The sequence below is a fragment of the Pyrus communis genome, chromosome 9, assembly GCF_041283825.1.
Source record: "Pyrus communis isolate YQ-2024b chromosome 9, ASM4128382v1, whole genome shotgun sequence".
Lineage (NCBI taxonomy): Eukaryota > Viridiplantae > Streptophyta > Magnoliopsida > Rosales > Rosaceae > Pyrus > Pyrus communis.
The window spans coordinates 19,339,722-19,364,011 of NC_142573.1; the positions used below are offsets into that span (position 1 = coordinate 19,339,722).

The following is a 24,290-nucleotide window of genomic DNA, read 5'->3' on the forward strand; positions in this document are numbered from 1 at the left end:
ATTCCATCATCCATTGGTTCATCAAAAATTGTCTTACAATCTGTTTTCCTTTACAATCTGTCCATTAAATTTAATTTCGTCCAAACACAATCCCCCCCCATATTTTGTTAAGTCTTAGTCTTTATAATCTGTCTTATTTTGTGTTTTTAAGTATTTTGAGTCACAAGCACTTTCAAATTCGTCCAAATCAAGTTTTAGTTTCTGTTTGAGTCAATTTGATTGTTTTAGGCAGTATTGAGTGTTTCAAATCTGTTTTGAGTCATAGTAGTCTAGTTAGAGTCTTTAAGTTTAGTTTTTGTGTTTTTAAGTCAATTTATATTAGATTAGCACCCCTAGTTAATCCCCGGTTAGAACGATCCCTACTTACATCATTACTACAATTGTCACAAATAGGGTTTAATTTGTGTGTCACATTCATAACGCATCAAATTTTTGACGCCGTTGCCGGGGATTAATTTAAAACAACATTTGAATGTAGTAATATGCCTTAGAGAATTCACTTAATTCCTTACAAGATACTCTCTTATTTTCACACAGAATTTCTGGACCCTACACTAAGTATATGTGAGAAGATTGATGTAAATATGAAACTAAACACCCACATATGTTTATAACAAGGAAAGCACTTTTCTGGGATGTATATGAATATGATCTCATGAAAGGAATGCTACTAATTAGATGCGAGAACCAGGGACACCATATGCTTACATCAATTCCAAACTCCACATTATTGAAAACATAATGATCAAGATTAAAGCATAAGGGTTGTAATGGGTTAAGGGCGATTGGCTAACAATGAAAGGTAAGGATAACAAACGTTCTTTAAGCAATAGCAAGCAAAGTATTGAAATTTGACACTTAGAATCACTTATGATTACATAAACTCACTTAGACACACAAGGGGAAAAATTCACACAACTCTTCGGGCCATATTCCACGTTTTGGGCCCTTTCTTCAACTACCACAAACATGTGAGCATATTTTCACTTATTTCATACTCTTTTTCTTTCTTTTCACAACTTTTTCTTTTCTTTTTCTTTTTCCACGAATTTTTTTTTTGTTTTTTTTTTTTGTTTTTTTTTTTTCTTTTCATGCCTTATTTCTTTTCGTGGCATATCAACACACACACACAAATTCCCCCACACTTGTTGTTTTGCATACTCGAAAGGATTCCTCTAAGTCATGCTTACTATGCTTCAAGAACAAGGGTATGGGTGGTCCTAATCTAGGCTAGGTAGGGATGATATGGGTAAACAAGGAACAAAGGCTAACAATGGCTCGATGGGGGTTATGACCTACAATATATAGTGCATGGGTTGGCTGTTTGGTTGATGGCTTCACTACACACTTCATCTTGATATATACTATGCACTCAATATCATGCTTTGAATGGAATGGATGCAAGTTCTAGCATTTGGAACTAAGTGATGAAACGTCTTCTAATTAGCAACCAAGCAAGAATAATGAGATCATGCAACGAGTTTGAAAACAAGAATCACAGATTAATACTCTCCAAAGAATGTTTAAAGCTCAAGTCTCTCAGGGTTGTAATGTTATTCTAAGTTCCTTCCTTCAAGCATATTACAAAAACTTATTTTTTTTTTTTTCTTTGGGATTAAACATGAATTCATAAACAACAACTATAACCAAGTATAAACCAAGAATATATCAACTTCCATCCATGTTTATAACACTCTTTCACAGCCATGCACATAAAAATCAAATCCTCATCATTGTGTTGGAAGGTACCCTAAGACACAAACACACAAAAACGACTCAAAACACTCTTTTTAGGTTTTTCAAAACATGTTTTTCAAATTTTTATGTGATTTTCGGATTTATAAAAACAAAACATACTAAAACACTCTAAAACATCTTAAAAACACCTTAAAACAGCCAGGAACAACATTTGAAGTTATGGGTGATAAAATCCCACGAATTTGCATTAACAACATTAGTTACCCCCCCACACTTAAATCAAACATTGTCCTCAATGTTTTAAGCATAGATTCACACAAAGCAAAAGTAAACACACAAAAAACACTTAAACATACTAAACATGGCAGAAATGTAACTAACAAAGAGAAGAGTTTAGAAACGCAAATCTGGAATTGGAGTGCTTTCTCGGTCTTCCTTTGTTGAATGCATGGGTTGATCTTGGTGATTCCACAGGTTTTCCTCCCATCGTTGATTTTCCTTTGTGCTACTCTTGAACTGGGCAGCAGGATTCTTTTGGTCTCCCCCGGAGGTCTGAGCTTTCCCCTTTTATCTGTTTCTTTGTTCAATCTTTGCAGGAGTGGTCCCTTCTCTGGAAGTGTATCAACCGTTGAAGATGACTACTCGAGAGCAACGCTAGGAAAGCAATCAGGAATAAATTCCAGGAAGTCAGATCCAGATCGGAAGACTGACTCCAAGTGCCGGCTGATTGCTTCTTTCACTTTGCCATGCGAGTAAGAACAAGGACAAAGAAAAAGACAGGGAAAAAGCATGATATGAGATACTTTTGCTTTTGACCTTGATGATATGAGATACCTTTGCTTTTGAAGAAGCGGTGAACGAATCAGCACACTTCAATCCGCCATTTCCTCCTGGGTCATCTGTACTCCAGGCATCTGGTATCATCTTTGGGGAAGAAGAAAGAATTGAGTTTTTTCGAAAGGCTTTGCTGGGAGTGCACCCTCAGAGGTGAGGGAGAGTTGGGCATTTTCTTCAGGTTTGCCTTGCCATAAAAGACGAAGGTCGACATATATAGAGATAATATCAAGTGGTGGTATTGTTCTTTTACCCGTGTCGACAAACGTCTCTTCGATTTCTGAACGGACGCCTCTTCGATTTCTGCAGGATGCCCCTTCGATTTCTGAACGACACGTAGTAGTGCGTACGCGGCTCTGTCTGAGCTCTTTTGACAAAGTCGCACGCGCTTTCTGAAAAGCAGAGAAAGCGTCGCCGAAATTTACGCTTGTCGACAAAAGTGTAACTGCGATGATGACCTCCACATGAACTTTTGACAAAGTTGAACGCGTTTTCTGAAAAGCCGAGAACGCGTCGCTTAACTTACGCCGGAAATTCCGGCTTTTTGAATCGGTGGACGCGTCGCCTTGGCTTTTTATAGAGCTATTGATCACCACAACAAACACACTCTGAAGATTGCCCATTCTTGAAAATCGACTCCGGCCCTTTCAGAATTAACTCCATCCACCCCATCTCTCTGAACACTTTTGAAAAAATGGCAAACCCATCGAACCTTAGCTTAGAATTGAGTCTCAGCAGTAATACGGGCGCGCCGCGTCAAGGTAATGTATGGCGCCCTTCTTTCTTATCTTCTAACGGTCCTCTCACAGGTGAAGACTTCGTGATGCAGGACGCCACAACAGCTACAATAGTAGCTAGGAACCTCCTCACTCCAAAAGATAGTAGGCTGCTGTCAGGACGGTCCGATGAGTTGGTCGTTCAAGAGTCCCTCGCACTTAGTGTTCAGTGTGCGAGTTCTGTGTCCAACATGGGCCAACGCCTGCTTGCCCGCTCCCGTCAGGTGGAATCATTGATGGCGGAGGTGGAAAGTCTTAAGCAAGAGATCAAACTGCTTAAGTACGAGAATAGAAGTTTGCATGTGCTTGCAAATAACTATTCATCGGGCATGAAGAGGAAGCTTGATGAGCTGCAAGAATCCAATGGTCGAATGCAAAGTGACAGTCAAAGTGACCGTCAAAGGCTTGCAGCTTTCTTCCAGAGGCACATTTTTCCTGGGTCATCCAGCGCTTGGCCAAGTATTGAGGCCTGGAATGCTCTAGCTCCGATGCCTTCCGCTCCGATGGCTTCCGCTCCGATGCCTCCCGCTTCTATGCCTCCCGCTTCTATGCCTTCCGCTCCTATGCCTTCCGCTCCGACGCCTCGTAGTGGGGTTTCACGTAAACAACCTTTGTGAAGCTCCATCTTTCTCCATGTTTAGTATCATTTTTTTTTTTTTTTTTTTTTTTTTTATGAACATGCTTTGTTTTATTTAGTGCATTGGGTTGCCTCCCAAGTAGCGCTTTCTTTTACGTCTTGCAACCGGACGAAGAACCCAATCACTCCAGGATATGTTCACAAATCGGATGAGAACTCCGAGTCATAAACTAGTACCTAGAACAAAAAAAAACAAAACAAGATTAAGAATCTAGAATAAAATAAAAACAAACGAAAATAAAACAATCCAAGGAATTAGCAAATTTACTAATCCCCGGCAACGGCGCCAAAATTTGATGCGAGATTCATACGCGCACAAATTAAACCCTCTTTTCGTCAAATTGTAGTATATGTATAAGTAGGGATCGTTCTGGACCGGGGATTAGGAGGGATTGTTAATCACTTGGATTTGACTCAAAAACGTAAAAACATAAAATAAAACACTATGCTAGACTCAAAGAATGCAAAACTAAACTTTAAAACACTAAGACAAACCAAAAGACTCAAAACAACACAAACACACTCAAATCTGCCTAAAAACCACTTTCTGGGCAGATTTGAGCACAAACACAAATTTGGACGAAACTAAGTTGTAACTTGACTCAAGACTCTTAAAAACACAAACTAAATGTATTTGAAACTAATCTAACACTTTAAAACACTAAGACAAACCAAAACACTCAAACATCACCCAAAACACTCAAAACTGCCTTAAAATCACTTTCTGGGCAGTTTTAAGCACTTTGGTGAATCTGGACAAATTTATGTAATAAATTGAATCACAACACTTATAAACACAAACTAAAACACTTTCTAACTAAATTGGACATTAAAGTAAAGGGGGAATTAGATTTGACGAAAATTGAATAAAATGCACAGATTTAAATTAAAACAGATAGTAAAGATGAAATGGATGGAATTGAATGGAATGAAGGCTAGCTAAAGGGTTCATCTCCACACATGTTATACTTGCATAATAAAATGATTTCCAATTGCATTTCAATAAACCATGATGCTCAACACCCCAAGTTAACCGTGATGCACTAATTAACTTTCAAATCTTCCTAACGTTACTGAATTGGATGGGTTAGCGCATGCGACAATTCAAAACATTCCCCACAAGTCCCCTACATGAATGCATAATAGAGATACAAGCAAGAATCATTACGCTCTATGAAAATTATAAGTGTTGACGAGGCATTCGTTACTATGGATTGCATGAAACTTATGCCAAGAATTCGTTTAACGCGATTGTTTATAAGCAACCTCCACTACTTGTGAATATAAGTTCGTAACTATTAGGTGAAACTCACTTATATTCTAGCGTCATATTCATGCATGAAAATTAAGCGTGCACTCTCAATAAACATACATAAATAAGTTATCAATCAAACGGTTAAACAAATTGAATCCACAACTTATGAAACGCAATTAGAAGTAATCAAATTAAAATGCAAGCATAAACATATATTTTGAATCACCCCCTAGCTAAAGGGGATTTTAGTTCCTCATGGTACAAAACAAAGAGAAATCAAAGAAACACCTAAACATTCCAACAACTCAAACTTGAATTGTATGAACGTTTAGGCACTCTTCTCTTCCTTTCCTCATTCGTACAAAACAAAGAGTATTGAAATTAAACATTGAAATCAAAGAAACACCTAAACATTCCAACAACTCAAACTTGAATTGTATGAACGTTTAGGCACTCTTCTCTTCCTCTTCGTTGTAGCACAAGGTCTAGGGATAGTTTGATGGTGTGAATGGTTTGGGAAGTGGTGGAAATGGAAGGATGGTGTTTGGATTGTAAGGGAGAGCACGGCACAAGGGAGTTTGATGTCTACATTTCTGCAATGGATGAATTTATGAAATGGAAGTGTGTATGAGAATGAATGAGAATGAATGCAATGGATGCTTATTTATAGGTGAAATGGGGGGGAACATGACAGCTAGGAGGGAATGTGGCTGCATGTTTGAATGATTAAAGGATGCATGTGGGTTGGAATTGCATGTGCAATGAATATGTGGCTGCATGTGCAAGGGGACAATCTGAAAATGCATGTGAAAGCATGTGTTGGCTGCAATGATGAAATGGATGGGAGTGCATGTGGCTTAATTAATTAAAGGGAGTGCATGTGCAATGTTTTAAAGGATGGAATGCATGTGAATATGATGGAAATCTGATGGGAATGGGAGATGCATGTGCTGATTTATGCATGTGATTAAAGGGAGAGAATGTGGTGTAATGATGAAATGGAATAAGTGCATGTGGATGTGGCTGATTTGATTTATGGAAGATGCATGTGCATTAAAGATGAGTGAATGATTATGGATGCATGTGGATGAATGTGCATGTGCAAGGTTGTTGTTGTGATAAGTGATAAGTGTATGGTTATGATAAGTGTATGATATGATAAGTGAATGATATGATAAGTGAATGATATGATAAGTGAATGATAAGATAAGTGGTGATAAGATAAGTGGTGAATGATAAGTGGATGATATGATAAGTGGATGATAAGATAAGTGGTGAATGATAAGTGGATGATATGATAAGTGGTGATAAGATAAGTGGATGATATGATAAGTAATGGGAGCATGTGAGGGAATGAATAATGAATGCATGTGTATGGTTTTGGGAGAAAGGTGGAGATGCACAGCATAAGGGATTTGGAAAGGTTTAAATGTCCTAAAACTAAAGGGAACAAGGTTCCAACACTTTGGTCTTCAATTAGGTCTTCAATTTCGTCCAACACTTTGGCGCCAAGCATAAGCTATCCATCCTTAGCCCAAAAGTGCTCCAAAAGTCTCCAAAATGCATCTTTTTGCTCCTTTAGCCCTTTGGACCTACAAACACACGAAAATAGCTTAAAGTACTAAAATAACTAAAGAAACATAACGTAAATGCACGAGAACAAGCCATTTAAGTCGCATGAATATGCTCCTATCAGCTATTAAGCAAGTGCCCAGGTATGCAAAGTTTTTAAAAGAGTTATGCACAACTAGGAAAAGAATTTCAAACAAAGAAGTTGTGAAAGTAAGTAAAAATGTATTTGCGGTTTTGCAACGAAAGTTACCTCCAAAGTGTAAGGATCCAGGGAGCTTTACTATCCCATGCATAATTGGAAACACTAGATTTGAACAATGCATGTTAGATTTAGGTGCTTCTATTAATGTCATGCCATATTCCATTTATGCATCTATGAACCTTGGTGAGTTAAAACAAGATGGCGTTATAATTCAATTGGCCGATCGTTCTAACGCTTATCCCAAGGGAGTCCTTGAGGATGTTTTAGTGCAGGTCAATCATCTTATCTTTCCTGCAGATTTTTATGTCTTAGAAATGGAGGATTCGAGCCATGCTCCATCATTGCCAATCTTGCTAGGCCGTCCATTCATGAAAACAGCGAGAACAAAGATAGACTTGTTTACGGGAACATTAACCATGGAGTTTGATGGGGACATTATTAATTTTAATCTTTTTGAAACCATTAAATATCCAATTGAGGACCATTCTTCTTTTGCTATTGACATTGTTGATTCTATGGCACAGGTCCATTTGGATCAAATGAATGAAGATGCACTTGAGGTAGCCTTAGTGCACGGCATAGGAGCAAGAAATGAGGGTGGGGGAATCCTTGCAACCCACGGCATGCAATCTGACCATATTGCCGTGCTCCCTTGTGGTGAAGTGATTGAAATGGTCGTTGCCCTCGATTCATTGCCCTCACACTCTGGTAAGTCTCCACACTCAATTTTAGATTTGTTTTTGACTAACAAGTTACTTCCATCAATTGTGCAGCCACCTACACTTGAGTTAAAGCCATTACCTAGTCACTTGAAGTATGTTTTCTTGGGAGAAGATCAGACACTACCCGTCATCATATCTAGCTCACTCATGGCCCAAGAAGAAGACAAGTTGATAAGGGTGTTAAAGGAGCACAAATCTGCCATTGGATGGACCTTGGCGGATATCAAAGGCATTAGTCCCACCACGTGCATGCATCGCATCCTTTTGGAGGAGGAAGCCAAGCCATCTCGTGAAGCTCAACGTCGCCTTAATCCACCCATGTTGGAAGTAGTGAAAAAGGAGGTTATAAAATTGCTTGATTGTGGTGTTATATATCCTATTTCTGATAGTCGTTCGGTGTCATTCGTGCAGATTGTTCCAAAGAAGTCTGGAGTCACGGTGGTGAAGAATGAAGAACAAGAGCTTGTACTCACTTGTGTTGTGATCGGTTGGCGTGTTTGTATTGATTACAGGAAGTTAAATGCCATGACAAGGAAGGATCACTTTCCATTGCCATTCCTTGACCAAATGTTAGAAAGGTTAGCCGGTTATAAATTTTATTGCTTTCTTGATGGATATTCCGGATATAACCAAATTGTGATAGCTCCGGAGGACCAAGAGAAGACAACCTTCACGTGCCCCTTTGGCACCTTCGCATATAGGCGCATGCCATTTGGTTTGTGCAATGCCCCTGCGACATTTCAACGATGCATGGTGAGTATATTTTCTGATTATGTGGAGAAAATTATTGAGATATTCATGGATGACTTTAGCGTGTTTGGTAATTCATTCGATCATTGCTTGAATAATCTGACCTTAATTTTGAAACGTTGTGTTGAAACGAATCTTGTGCTTAATTGGGAAAAATGTCACTTCATGGTTAAGCAAGGTATTGTTCTAGAACATATTATTCTGAAAAAAGGCATTGAAGTGGATAAATCTAAGGTAGACCTTGTTCGTCACTTACCCTCTCCAACTTCGATTAGAGAGGTTCGTTCGTTTCTTGGTCACGTAGGTTTTTATAGGCGTTTCATAAAGGATTTCTCCAAGATTGCACAGCCACTATGCCGATTGCTTCAAAAAGAGGTGGCTTTCGAGTTTGATGATGCATGCTCCACGACATTCAAACATTTAAAGGAGGCTCTCACTTCGGCTCCCATTATCACACCTCCAGATTGGAGCCTTCCATTCGAGTTGATGTGCGATGCTTCGGACTAGATTGGTGCTGTTTTGGGGCAGCGAAAGAACAAACAACCTCATGTTATTTATTATGCATCTAGGACACTAAATGATGCTCAATTGAATTACTCAACCACTGAAAAAGAATTACTTGTTGTGGTATTTGCATTAGATAACTTCTGATCATACTTACTTGGTACTAAAGTTATTATTTTTACTGATCATGCAGCTCTCAAGTATTTGCTCACGAAAAAGGTGGCCAAGCCTAGACTAATTCGATGGATGTTGCTTCTACAAGAGTTTGACATTGAGATTCGGGATAAGAAGGGCGTGGAGAATGTGGTGGCTGATAGGAGCATATTTAGGCGACTTACTGATAGGAGCATATTCATGCGACTTAAATGGCTTGTTCTCGTGCATTTACGTTATGTTTCTTTAGTTATTTTAGTACTTTAAGCTATTTTCGTGTGTTTGTAGGTCCAAAGGGCTAAAGGAGCAAAAAGATGCATTTTGGAGACTTTTGGAGCACTTTTGGGCTAAGGATGGATAGCTTATGCTTGGAGCCAAAGTGTTGGACGAAATTGAAGACCTAATTGAAGACCAAAGTGTTGGAACCTTGTTCCCTTTAGTTCTAGGACATTTAAACCTTTTCTTTATCCATTGCACATGCATCTCCATAAACCATCAACACATTTTCACCAACAATCTGCCCAAAAGCCGTGCATCACACATGCATTTCCAGCTCCCCCCCTCTTGCATTCCCATCACATTCCACATGCACTTCCACCTTTCCTCCACCATTCATACACTTTCCAACAATCTTCCACACCCTTTAATCATTCAAACATACACCCATTCACCACCAGAAATCATCCTTGCAGCCACATGCATTTCCCTTTTCATTTCATCTTTCCAGCCATCTTCCACACCCTTTAATCATTCAAACATACACCCATTCACCACCAGAAATCATCCTTGCCGTGCACATGCATACACACTTCATTTCAGCCACATGCAACCATTAAACATTCAATCATTTCACTCCACTTAATGCCGTGAGTTCCCATCAGATTTCCAACCTAATTCACATGCATTCCATCCTTTAATTCACCCACATGCACTCATAATCATTCACACCTTGCATTCACATGCATTTCCAACCTAATCACTCACCCACACAATCTGCAATCATTCAAACATACACCCATTCACCACCAGAAATCATCCTTGCAGCCACATGCATTTCCCTTTTCATTTCATCCTTGCAGCCATTCCACATGCATTTCCACCCACATGCACTTTAATCATTCACCCACATGCACTTTTAATCATCCACCAACACAAAACAGCCCATTATTGCCGTGCACATTCCTTCCCATTTCCAGCTTTCTATTTCATTGCAGCCACATTCCACATGCATTTGCACATGCATTCCCTCACCAAGAAATCATTCAACACATGCATTCACTCTTTAATCACATGCACCACCAATTCAGCCACTTTCACACACCAACAACACCACTCATTGCACATGCACTCCCACCCTTTAATCACATGCATAAATCAGCCACATGCATCTCCCATCACCATTTTCAGATTTCCAGCATTTGCACATGCAACCTAGCTGTCATGTTCCCTCTCTCATCCATCCATCTCCCTATAAAAACCATACACACTTCACACAACATGAATTCATTCTTCCATATTCAGAAATTCACCAAAAACACCAATCCTTGGCCGTGAGTTTCCCTTACAATCCAAACACCACCATCCTTCCATTTTCACCACTCCCCAAACCATTCACACCATCAAACTATCCTTAGACCTTGTGCTACAACGAAGAGGAAGAGAAGAGTGCCTAAACGTTCATACAATTCAAGTTTGAGTTGTTGGAATGTTTAGGTGTTTCTTTGATTTCTATGTTTAATTTCAATACTCTTTGTTTTGTACGAATGAGGCATGGAAGAGAAGAGGGCCTAAACGTTCATACAATTCAAGTTTGAGTTGTTGGAATGTTTAGGTGTTTCTTTGATTCTCTTTGTTTTGTACCATGAGGAACTAAACCCCCCTTGGCTAGGGGGGAATTCGAAATATATGTTTATGCTTGCATTTTGATTTGATTACTTCTAATTGCGTTTCATAAGTTGTGGATTCAATTTGTTTAACCGTTTGATTGATAACTTATTTATGTATGTTTATTGAGAGTGCACGCTTAATTTTCATGCATGAATATGACGCTAGAATATAAGTGAGTTTCACCTAATAGTTACGAACTTATATTCACAAGTAGTGGAGGTTGCTTATAAACAATCGCGTTAAACGAATTCTTGGCATAAGTTTCATGCAATCCATAGTAACGAATGCCTCGTCAACACTTATAATTTTCATAGAGCGTAATGATTCTTGCTTGTACCTCTTCTATGCATTCATGTTGAGGACTTGTGGGGAATGTTTTGAATTGTCGCATGCATCATCCAATTCAATAACGTTAGGAAGATTTGAAGGTTAATTAGTGCATCACTGATAGGAGAATATTCATGCGATTTGAAGGTTAATCGTTACAAACTTATATTCACAAGTAGTTACGGTTGTTTTGACAATCATGTTAAGTAAATTCCTAGCATGCGTATCATGATGTCATAGTTACAAGTGCTTTGTCAATACTTAAGATTTCCATTGAACGTAATGATCTTTGATTGTATCTCTATTATGATGTCATGTAGGGGACTTTTGAAGAATGCTTTGGGTTGTCGTATGATGTCATCCAATCCAATAACTTAAGGGAAATCTGAGGGTTAATTAGTGATGTCACGGTTAATCTGGGGTATTGAGGTTCATGGTTTATCGGAAAAGCAACTGGAAATCAACTTATGTTTGAATGCATCATGTGTGGAGAAGTATCCCTTGGCTAGTTCATCATCCATTGGTTTTACTCAAATTCGTCCAAAAATCTGTTTTAAGTTTTAAGTTACTTGTTTTCTTTTAAATTCGTCCAAAAACAAATCCCCCTTTCTTACTTATTCCAAATATTTCCAAAAGTGTGTTTTACAGTCTTTTGAGTCAAAACAAATTGTATTTTCGTCCAAATTAGTGTTAAGTGTTCAAAACTGCCCAGATTGTGTTTTTAAGGCAATTTTGAGTGTTTTGTTGCTGTTTTGAGTCTTTTGGTTTGTTTTAGTGTTCTAGTGTTTAGTTTTACATTCTTTGAGTCTAGTTTAGTGTTTTAACCTTTGTTTTACGTTTTTGAGTGGTGTTTTAGCTACCTGATGCGAGAATTATACGCGCATAAATTAAACCCTCTTTTTATCGATTGTAGTAAGTATGTAAGTAGGGATCGTTCTAGACCGGGGATTAGGAGGGATTGTTAACCACTTGGATTTGACTCAAAAACGTAAAATAACAATATGAAACACTATACTAGACTCAAAGAATGCAAAACTAAACTTTAAAACACTAAGACAAACCAAAAGACTCAAAACAACACAAACACACTCAAATCTGCCTAAAAACCACTTTCTGGGCAGATTTGAGCACAAACACAAATTTGGACGAAATTAAGTAATAACTTGACTCAATGATGCGAGAATTATACGCACACAAATTAAACCCTCTTTTTATCAATTGTAGTGAAGAATGTAAGTAGGGATCGTTCTGGACCGGGGATTAGGAGGGATTGTTAATCACTTGGAAACTGACTCAAATACGTAAAAACAAGTTTAAAACACTATACTAGACTCAAAGAATGCAAAACTAAACTTTAAAACACCAAAACAAACCAAAAGACTCAAAACAGCACCAAAACACTCAAAACTGCCTTAAAAACACAATCTGGGCAGTTTTGAACACTAGACACAACTTTGGACGAAAATTGGTTTTAACTTGACCTAAGACACTTAAAAACACAAACTAAAGTGATTTCTAACTACTATGACTCAACAAAGTAAAGGGGGATTGGTTTTGGACGAATTTAAAAACAAAACAAACTTTTTAAACTAGAACAGATTGTAAAAACGAATTGGATGGAATTGAATGGATGGGAAGCTAGCTAAGGGGTTCATCTCCACACATGTTATACTTGCATATAAAACGATTTCCAATTGCTTTTCAATAACCCATGAATTCTCAACGCCCCAAGTTAATTAGGTTCGCTTAAATTAACCTTCAGATTTTCCTAACGTTATTGAATTGGATGATTGCATACGACAACCCAAAACATTCCCCACAAGTCCCCTACATGATTGCATAATAGAGATACAAGCAAGAATCATTAAGTTCTATGAAAACCATAAGCATTGACGAAGCACTTGTTACTATGATTGCATGAAACTTATGCCAAGAATTTACTTAACGCGATTGAGATCATCAACCTTTACTACTTGTGAATATAATTCCATGACGATTAGGTGAAATTTCCTTATATCCTAGCATCCAATTTATGCATGATAATTAAGCGTGCACTCTCAACCAACACACACAAATCAATGTAATTCACATAGATAAGTAAATTGAATTCACAACTTATGAAACGCAATTAGAAGTAATCAAATCATATAGCAAGTATGTTCATGGTTTCGAATCCCCCCCTAGCCAAGGGGGGGTTTAGTTCCTCATACGCACAAAACAAAGAGAAATAAATTTAAACATTGAAATCAAAGGAAAAGAAACACCTAGAAATTCCAGCGACGCGAACTTGAATTGCATGAACTTCCGAGCTTCCTTCTCCTCCTCCTTGGTGCGGCAAAGGTCTAGGGACAGGTTTAGGGCCTTAGGTGTATGGATGTATGGTTATGGAGGGATGTAGTAGTGTTTAGGGGAAGGGGATGGTGCGGCAAAGCTTAAAACTAAGGAGAAAGGTGTTTAGTGGCTGCGGCAAGGGTGTGGAGAGGGTTGGACGAATTTCTGGAATTAATGAATGTGTATGAGAGGTGGTGGTCTGATCTAGGGGTTAATATGAGTATATATAGGCACTTAAAACCCTAGGGTAATCAGATATGGACTTGAATAACCCAAATCCTCAAGGAAATAGGCCATCTAGAAGGTAGGAAACCCCAAAGGAAAAGGAATAGAGGCGCCAGATTTTTAGGGTTCTAGAAACAAAGTGTTTTGTGGCAGAAATTGGCACTTCTAGAAGGATTTGGGGCGCCACTTTTGTAGGAGATAAGATAAGGTTCCTAGAATCATGTTTAAAGGGCCAAATTTGTAGGGAAAAAGAGATAAGGGTGCGGCACTAAAGGATAGGGCAGATTAGGGCTTCTAGAAACCCTCCAATGCAAGGAAAACTCATGGCAAGGATGGATAAGGTTTCTAGAACAAGGATAAGGTATCCTAAATGGATAAGGACTCCTCATTGCACTTGGAAACTTTGCCTATTAGGATTAGGAAACCTTGTCTTTGTCATTCCTTCTTCATCTTGGACTCCTTTTCCTTCTTGGACTTGGAAAACTTCTTTGTTGCTTCACTTGAAACCATTTGGATTTAACTTTCCTACTTCAAGTAGGAAACCTTGTTTGAGTAGGAAACTTTGTTCTTCTAGGAATCCTAATTCAACTAGGAAACCCATTTTAACTAGGAATCCTATTTCAACTAGGAAACCATCTTCCATTAGGGACTTTCCTACTTCAACTAGGAAACCTTGCTCAAGTAGGAATCATCATCTTCAAGTCTTCAATTTCGTCCATCCTCTTGGCTCCAAGCATATGATATCCATTCCAAGCTCTAATTTACTCCAAAAGGCTCCAAAATGCATCCTTTTGCATACTTTGCCCTTAAAACCTGAAAATACATAAAACTAGCTTAAAAGACTACTTTAGTAAGGAAAAACACTATAAATGCACAAGAACAAGCTAAACTAAGGTGCATAAATATGCCCCTATCAAATTCCCCCACACTTAGCTTTTGCTAGTCCTCGAGCAAAACAAAACGATAACAAACAAACAAAACGACACTAAACAAGTAAAACACAACCTAACCTTCCAACAAGGGTCTCAGAGATTTCCAATGCACATGACATGTTAAAAATCATCATTCCCACAGATTTTAGCCATCTTTACGCTTAAGCATGTACTTAATCATGGTCACTACTCATTAGTTCACAAATAACCAATTAAAACATGATTTTGAATGTAGTAACATGCCTTAGAGAATTTCCTCAATTCCTTACTAGATATGCACTCAATTTTCACTCAGATTTTCTGACTACACACCCTATACTAGTTATATGTGAGAAGATAGATGTAAATATGAAAACGAATGCTCACATATATGTATGACAAAGGAAGCACTTTTCCGGAGTTAATAACATGTTTAGATATGATCTCATGAATGGAACGCTACTACTTAGATGCGAGAACCAGTGACACCATATACTCAAACCAAATTCAAACTCCACAAATTGAAACACACAACACTCAAGATTAAAGTCAAGGGTTGTAACGGGGCTTGGGGAGTTGGCTAACAATGAAAGGATAGGGAAAACAAACGTTCTTTAAAGCAATAGTAAGCAACATAATGAAATTGAACTTAGAATTCCCCTTAGAATGCCGAAATCAACTTTTAAACTCAAAGGGAAGGTTCAAGCAATCAATTAGGGCCGAATTCAATGCCTTGGACCCTTCCTTCAACAAACAACACTTGAGAACACTTTTTCACATCTTTTCACTCCTTTTTCATTCTTTTCACAACTTTTCTTTCTTTTCTTCTTATTTTCCACGAAATTTTTTTTTCTTTTTTTTTTCTTTTTCTTTTTTTTTTTTTTTTTTTTTTTTTTTTTTTTTCTCTCTTTGCCGTGCCTCATTCAAGACTTTGGCACACCCATATATCAAGAATCCTTCCCCCACACTTGTTTTCTGCAATGCAATGATCAAAAGGAATTCATCTTGAGTTATGCTTTTACTATGCTTCAAGAACAAAGGTATGGGTGGTCCTACTCTAGGCTAGGTGAGGATAATTATGGGTTAACAAAGAAAGTAGGCTACACAAGGCTCAACGGGGTTAAATCCTACAAAACAAATGAAATAGGGAAATATGGCAATTTGGCTATGGTGGTCACTACACAACTTCATCTTGAATATGTGTTATGCAATTCAATAACATGTTTTGAATGAAATTGGCATGAGTTTTAGTGTTTGGAACTAAATGATGAAACGCCTTCTAAGTAGTAGCCAAGCAAAGAATAATGAGATCATGCAACGACTTTTAGAAAACAACAATGCCCAGATTATTAACTCTCCAAATAAACGTTTAGGCTCAAGTCTCACAAGGTTGTAGCATTAGTTTGAGTTCCTTCCTTCAAGCATGTTACAAAAACTAATTTTTTTCTTTTTTCTTTTTGATTACATGTGAAGTCATAAGTTATAACCACAACCAAGCATAAACAAAGAGTAAATCAAACTTTCATCCATGTTAATCATTCTTTTTAACAGTCATGCAATTACAAACCGAATCCTCATCATTGTGTTGGAAGGTACCCTAAGACACATACAAACACACAAAAACAACTTAAAAACAACTCTTTTTGTGTTTTCAAAACAATTTTTTCAATTTTTTCTGGGATTTTCGGATTTTTAGAACAACAAACTCTAAAACACTCTAAAACGGCTTAAAAACACTTAAAAACAGCAAGAAACAACATTTGAAATTATGGGTGACAAAGCCCTACGAATTTGCATCAAAACACTTTGGTTACCCCCCCACACTTAAATCAAACATTGTCCTCAATGTTTCAAGCATAGACTCACACAAATAACACACAAACAAACAAAATAACATCTAACAACCTAACATGGCAGAAACAAAATCAACAACAAAGAGAAGAGTTTAGGAACGCAAATCTGGAATTGGAGTGCTTTCTCGGTCTTCCTTTGTTGAATGCATGGGTTGCCTCCCAAGTAGCGCTTGCTTTAACGTCGTACAGCCGGACGAAGACCTCATTCACTCCTTACTAGGGCCCACGGCTTCCAAGGGTATGTCATCCACGGCATGCTCCACAAAGGTGTCATAATAGGGCTTCAAACGATGCCCGTTCACCTTGAATTCTTGTCCCGTTTTCAAGCTTTGGATTTGGACTGCACCATGAACAAAAACATTAGTAATAACAAATGGTCCAATCCACTTAGAACGTAACTTACCGGGAAATAAACGTAAACGGGAATTGAACAATAGCACTTTCTGCCCAATTGAGAATGATTTCCCACGGATCATGTTGTCATGGAAAGCTTTGGTCTTTTGCTTGTAAATGCTTGCATTATCGTACGCCTCGTGCCGTATTTCATCAAGCTCATTCAATTGGAATTTCCTAAGACTTCCCGCTTCATCTAAGTGCATGTTGAACTTCTTGACGGCCCAAAGAGCTTTATGCTCCAACTCCACGGGAAGATGGCACGCCTTGCCATAGACAAGTCTAAAAGGGGACATCCCAATGGGGGTTTTGTACGCCGTACGATACGCCCAAAGTGCATCATCTAACCGTAAGCTCCAATCCTTCCTTGTTGGCCCAACGGTCTTCTCAAGTATTTGCTTGATCTCTCGGTTGGAAACCTCGGCTTGGCCATTCGTTTGAGGATGGTAAGGTGTAGAAACCTTATGGGTGACATGGTATTTCCTCAATAACGCTTCAATGGTCCGATTGCAAAAGTGTGACCCTCCATCACTAATGATCACTCGTGGCATTCCAAACCTTGCAAAAATGTTAGTTCTAATAAAATCTGCAACCACTTTAGAATCGTTAGTCCGGGTGGCCTTGGCTTCCACCCATTTTGACACATAATCAACCGCAAGCAAAATATACATGAAACCATACGATGAAGGGAAGGGACCCATAAAATCAATACCCCAAACATCAAAAATTTCAACATTTAGGATAGAAACCTGCGGCATTTGGTCCCTTGCACTAATACCACCCATTCTTTGGCATTTATCACATGTTAAGCAAAACGTTCTAGCATCCTTAAAAATACTAGGCCAATAAAATCCACATTGTAACACTTTGAGGGCCGTGCGTTGTGTGCCAAAGTGCCCTCCACATGCATATGTATGACAAAAACTCAAAATTGAATGACATTCAGAATTATGCACACAGCGACGTATAATCTGATCGGGGCAAAATTTCCATAAGTAAGGATCATCCCACACATAAAACCGTGCATCATGCCTAAGTTTATCATGTTGGTGCCTAGTGAACTCATTTGGAATACGTTTTGACACCAAAAAATTAACTATATCGGCATACCAAGGTGTACTAACCTTTATGGACAGCAATTGTTCATCGGGGAATGTCTCGGCAATTGGTAGGGCTTCTTCATTGTGCACCATTCGGCTTAAGTGGTCAGCCACCACGTTTTCACTTCCCTTCTTGTCCCGAATCTCTATGTCGAACTCTTGAAGTAGCAACATCCATCGAATTAGGCGTGGCTTGGCCTCCTTTTTAGTGAGCAAGTACTTCAGAGCTGCATGATCAGTGAAAACAATTACTTTAGTACCAATTAGATATGATCGAAATTTATCTAAAGCAAAGACAACGGCAAGAAGTTCTTTTTCCGTAGTGGAGTAGTTCAATTGTGCATCGTTCAATGTCCGTGAGGCGTAGTAGATGACATGCGGCCTCTTGCCCTTTCTTTGTCCTAAAACAGCTCCTAAAGCATAGTCGGACGCATCACACATGAGCTCGAAAGGTAGACTCCAATCCGGTGGAACAATGATGGGTGCCGTGGTCAACAACTCCTTAAGTTGGTTAAATGATGCCGTCCACTCCTTGGTGAATTCAAACGTCACGTCTTTTTGTAGGAGACGGCAAAGAGGTTGTGCAACCTTTGAGAAATCCTTGATAAACCTACGATAAAATCCTGCATGGCCAAGAAAAGAACGAACCTCTCTAACCGAAGTTGGAGAGGGTAAGTGACGTACAAGATCTATTTTCGACTTGTCAACCTCAATACCGTTTTCAGAGACTATATGACCTAAAACTATGCCTTGTTTAACCATGAAATGGCATTTTTCCCAATTAAGAACAAGGTTAGTTTCAACGCAACGTTTTAAGATTAAACTAAGATTATGCAAGCAACCATCAAAGGAATCACCAAACACGCTAAAATCATCCATAAATACTTCAATGATTTTCTCAACATAATCAGAAAATATGCTCATCATGCATCGTTGAAATGTAGCAGGTGCATTACATAAACCAAAAGGCATGCGACGATATGCAAAAGTACCGAAGGGGCATGTAAAAGTGGTTTTTTCTTGATCTTCGGGTGTTATGACAATTTGATTATAACCAGAATAACCATCAAGAAAACAATAGAAAGCATAACCGGCTAACCTCTCAAGCATTTGGTCGATGAACGGCAGTGGGAAGTGATCCTTCCTTGTTGCGGCGTTTAGCTTCCTATAATCGATGCACACCCTCCAACCGGTTTGAATGCGTTGAGGAACAAGTTCATTCTCGGCATTTGCAACCACAGTCACTCCAGATTTCTTCGGAACGCATTGAACGGGTGAGACCCACTTACTATCCGAGATTGGATAGATTACTCCACAATCCAAAAGCTTGATTACCTCCTTTTTCACAACTTCCATCATCGGAGGGTTGAGACGGCGTTGAGCCTCTCTGGATGTTTTGGACCCCTCCTCTAGAAGTATGCGATGCATGCATGTAGTAGGGCTAATTCCCTTGATGTCGGCCAAGGTCCATCCAATTGCTGTTTTGTACTCCTTAAGCACTCGTACCAATTTGCTCTCTTCTTGTGCCGTGAGTGAGGATGAAATAATGACGGGCAACGTGTCATCCTCGCCCAAGAAAACGTACTTCAAATGACTAGGCAACGGCTTAAGTTCAAGTGTAGGTGGCTGCACAACTGAGGGAAGCATTTTATTAGCCGAAACTGAACTTAAAATAGGGTCTGAATACTTACCCGATTGAAATGGCAATGACTCAAGGGCAGCCACCATCTTAATAATATCCTCATTAGGGGGCACGGCCAAGGATTCCTCATGCATGCCGTGGGGTTCCTTGGTGGTTGTTTTCATGTTTTGCATGTTCCTTCCTTGTGCAATGACCAATTCAAGTGCATCATCCTTCAAATTGTCTAAATAGTCCTGCGCCAAAGAGTTAATTATATCAATAGCAAAACACGAATGATTCTCACTAGGGTACTTCATAGAATCAGAAAGATTGAAATTAATAACTTCCCCATCAAATTCCATGGTCAAAGTGCCATTATATACGTCAATCTTCGTACGAGCAGTTTTCATGAATGGCCTTCCGAGGAGGATGGGCAATGAAGGGGCATGGTCCGATTCATCCATCTCAAGTACGTAGAAGTCCGCCGGGAAGATCAAATGATTAACCTGCACTAACACATCTTCCAAAACTCCCTTTGGATAGGCATTAGATCTATCGGCTAATTGTATGATCACACCATCGTTTTTCAACGCTCCTAGGTTCATAGATGCATAAATTGAATATGGCATGACATTTATAGATGCACCTAGGTCTAACATGGCAGATTCAAACCTAGAATTACCAATAACACACGGAATTGTAAAACTACCCGGATCTTTGCATTTTGGGGGCAGCTTGCGTTGTAAGATGGCTGAGACGTTTTCACCTACTTTGACCACCTCCTTGGTCGAAATCCTCCTCCTATTGGTGCAAAGTTCCTTCAAGAACTTGGCGTACCTCGGTACTTGCTTGATTGCATCCAAAAGGGGGATATTAACTTGAACTTTCCGAAACGTCTCCAAGATGTCCTTTTCCGCTTCTTCTTGCTTTGTTTGCTTAAACCTACTAGGAAAGGGAACATTCGCAGGAAAATCATTAGTAGGAACCGAACTTGACACGTTCTTACCTTTATTGGATGAATTGGTCGACTTGGGATCACTTGGAACTTGCGGCACATTTGGTTCCACCTTGGCCGTGAGTGGCCTTTGCTCTTCCTCTTCAATTCTCAACTCGTCCTCCTCGTTGGATCGTGATTTGGATGGGTTGAGGTCAGATCCGACTTGCTTTCCACTTCGCAAATGCATAGCTTTTGCAGATTCGAATCCACCTTTCGGATTGACCACCGTTGAGCTAGGCAACCTTCCTTGCTCACGAAATTGCCCCATGAACTCGGCAATCTGTCCCACTTGCTTCTCCAAGTTGTCCACCCTCTTGTCTTGGATTTGCCTCTCTTTGTTTTGAGTTTGGACTTCCTGCGTCAAAGTAGTAAGTAATTGAAAAATCTTATCATTATCACTTGAATTACCTACATTGCTTTGGGCAGGTTGTGCTTGGGCTTGTGGTGGTGCCAACGGCTTTTGATAAAAACCCGGGGGTTGTTGCCTAAATCCGCTTTGTTGTTGACCTTGTTGGGGGTCTCGCCATTTGAAATTCGGATGATCACGCCAACCGGGATTGTAAGTATTAGAAAACGGATCACCACGTGATTGGTATTGGTTGCCATATCCCACGGCATTGAGTGTCTCCCACCCTCCATTCTCGATCAATTGTGGGCACTTGTCCGTAGGGTGTCCTTGCATGGAGCATACGCCACAAGAAGCTACGGTTTTGACTTTTGGACCTTCCACCACCTGAGAAAGCAACGTAGTAAGGTTAGCCATTTGATTTTGAAGTTCGGTTATGGTACTTACCTCATTGACTTGGTGTTGCCGTGGGGTATTCCTTTGTCCAACGCCTTCGTATTGTTGAGCATTCAATGCTCGATTAGCAATCAAGGTCTTTGCAGCCGTGGGGGTCTTGTCCACCAAGGCTCCACCCGCTGAGGCATCTAGCATTTGACGTTCAATAGGTAGAAGTCCCTCGTAAAAGTATTGTAGAAGTAGTTCCTCCTTCATTTGATGCTGTGGACATGAAGCAACAAGAGATTTAAAACGTTCATAATAAGTAGGAAAGGATTCACCTTCATCTTGTTGAATTCCACTTATCCTTTTTCGTAGGAGGATGACTCGAGAAGTTGGGAAAAACTTCTCCAAGAAAGCCCGTTTCATGCTCTCCCATGATGTGACCGTTCCGGGAGCCAACTCGTACAACCAATCTTTCGCTTTCTCTTGGAGAGAAAAGGGAATGGCCTTCATCTTCAAGATGCTCTCATCCACGTTCACCGGAGTCATGCTTGAGCAAACGACTTCAAACTCCTTCAAGTGCTTGTTCGGATCTTCCATGGATAGCCCATGGTACTTTGGAATGTGATGTAACAGGCTTGACTTCAATTCGAACTCGGCAGTCTTGTCTTGAGCCGCCCTTGGGTATTGGATGCACAAGGGTGCGGCATTGGCCAATCCCGAAGCGGAAAGCTCCTTGATTGTTCGGTTGTCCGCTGCCATGTCTTCCACTTCTTCTTCAAATTCAGAAACGGACTCGGAACTTGCACTTGATTCACTAGGTTCCGGGTTCTTCCTCTTACGTCTCAACTCACGCTCAAAATCGTCGTCAAAGTCTAAAATATGTTCGTGAACCGGATTAGAACTCCGAGTCATAAACAAGTACCTAAAACAAGAAACAAAATAACATAAGAATCTGATCTAATAAGAAAAACGAAAATAACAATCCAAGGGATTAGCAAAGTTGCTAATCCCCGGCAACGGCGCCAAAATTTTATGCGAGAATTATACGCACACAAATTAAACCCTCTTTTTATCAATTGTAGTGAAGAATGTAAGTAGGGATCGTTCTGGACCGGGGATTAGGAGGGATTGTTAATCACTTGGAAACTGACTCAAATACGTAAAAACAAGTTTAAAACACTATACTAGACTCAAAGAATGCAAAACTAAACTTTAAAACACCAAAACAAACCAAAAGACTCAAAACAGCACCAAAACACTCAAAACTGCCTTAAAAACACAATCTGGGCAGTTTTGAACACTAGACACAACTTTGGACGAAAATTGGTTTTAACTTGACCTAAGACACTTAAAAACACAAACTAAAGTGATTTCTAACTACTATGACTCAACAAAGTAAAGGGGGATTGGTTTTGGACGAATTTAAAAACAAAACAAACTTTTTAAACTAGAACAGATTGTAAAAACGAATTGGATGGAATTGAATGGATGGGAAGCTAGCTAAGGGGTTCATCTCCACACATGTTATACTTGCATATAAAACGATTTCCAATTGCTTTTCAATAACCCATGAATTCTCAACGCCCCAAGTTAATTAGGTTCGCTTAAATTAACCTTCAGATTTTCCTAACGTTATTGAATTGGATGATTGCATACGACAACCCAAAACATTCCCCACAAGTCCCCTACATGATTGCATAATAGAGATACAAGCAAGAATCATTAAGTTCTATGAAAACCATAAGCATTGACGAAGCACTTGTTACTATGATTGCATGAAACTTATGCCAAGAATTTACTTAACGCGATTGAGATCATCAACCTTTACTACTTGTGAATATAATTCCATGACGATTAGGTGAAATTTCCTTATATCCTAGCATCCAATTTATGCATGATAATTAAGCGTGCACTCTCAACCAACACACACAAATCAATGTAATTCACATAGATAAGTAAATTGAATTCACAACTTATGAAACGCAATTAGAAGTAATCAAATCATATAGCAAGTATGTTCATGGTTTCGAATCCCCCCCTAGCCAAGGGGGGGTTTAGTTCCTCATACGCACAAAACAAAGAGAAATAAATTTAAACATTGAAATCAAAGGAAAAGAAACACCTAGAAATTCCAGCGACGCGAACTTGAATTGCATGAACTTCCGAGCTTCCTTCTCCTCCTCCTTGGTGCGGCAAAGGTCTAGGGACAGGTTTAGGGCCTTAGGTGTATGGATGTATGGTTATGGAGGGATGTAGTAGTGTTTAGGGGAAGGGGATGGTGCGGCAAAGCTTAAAACTAAGGAGAAAGGTGTTTAGTGGCTGCGGCAAGGGTGTGGAGAGGGTTGGACGAATTTCTGGAATTAATGAATGTGTATGAGAGGTGGTGGTCTGATCTAGGGGTTAATATGAGTATATATAGGCACTTAAAACCCTAGGGTAATCAGATATGGACTTGAATAACCCAAATCCTCAAGGAAATAGGCCATCTAGAAGGTAGGAAACCCCAAAGGAAAAGGAATATTGGCGCCAGATTTTTAGGGTTCTAGAAACAAAGTGTTTTGTGGCAGAAATTGGCACTTCTAGAAGGATTTGGGGCGCCACTTTTGTAGGAGATAAGATAAGGTTCCTAGAATCATGTTTAAAGGGCCAAATTTGTAGGGAAAAAGAGATAAGGGTGCGGCACTAAAGGATAGGGCAGATTAGGGCTTCTAGAAACCCTCATGGCAAGGATGGATAAGGTTTCTAGAACAAGGATAAGGTATCCTAAATGGATAAGGTGCCCTAAATGGATAAGGACTCCTCATTGCACTTGGAA

The 24,290-nt window shown here is 39.3% G+C and overlaps 1 protein-coding gene across 1 annotated transcript in view; it reads right to left on the reverse strand.

The window, feature by feature from the left end:
- Positions 1-22,422, reverse strand: part of LOC148694374 (uncharacterized) — a 35,293-nt gene extending 12,871 nt beyond the window's left edge. The window contains exons 1-3 of the mRNA XM_088700690.1: positions 18,955-22,422; positions 17,973-18,858; positions 17,309-17,837 (exon numbers count right to left, since the gene is read on the reverse strand). Of these exons, the coding sequence (XP_088556816.1) occupies positions 17,309-17,837; positions 17,973-18,858; positions 18,955-22,387 (4,848 nt within the window). The 5' untranslated portion in view covers positions 22,388-22,422. The remainder of the gene's footprint in view (positions 1-17,308; positions 17,838-17,972; positions 18,859-18,954) is intronic.
- Between the last annotated feature and the right edge of the window lie 1,868 nt (positions 22,423-24,290).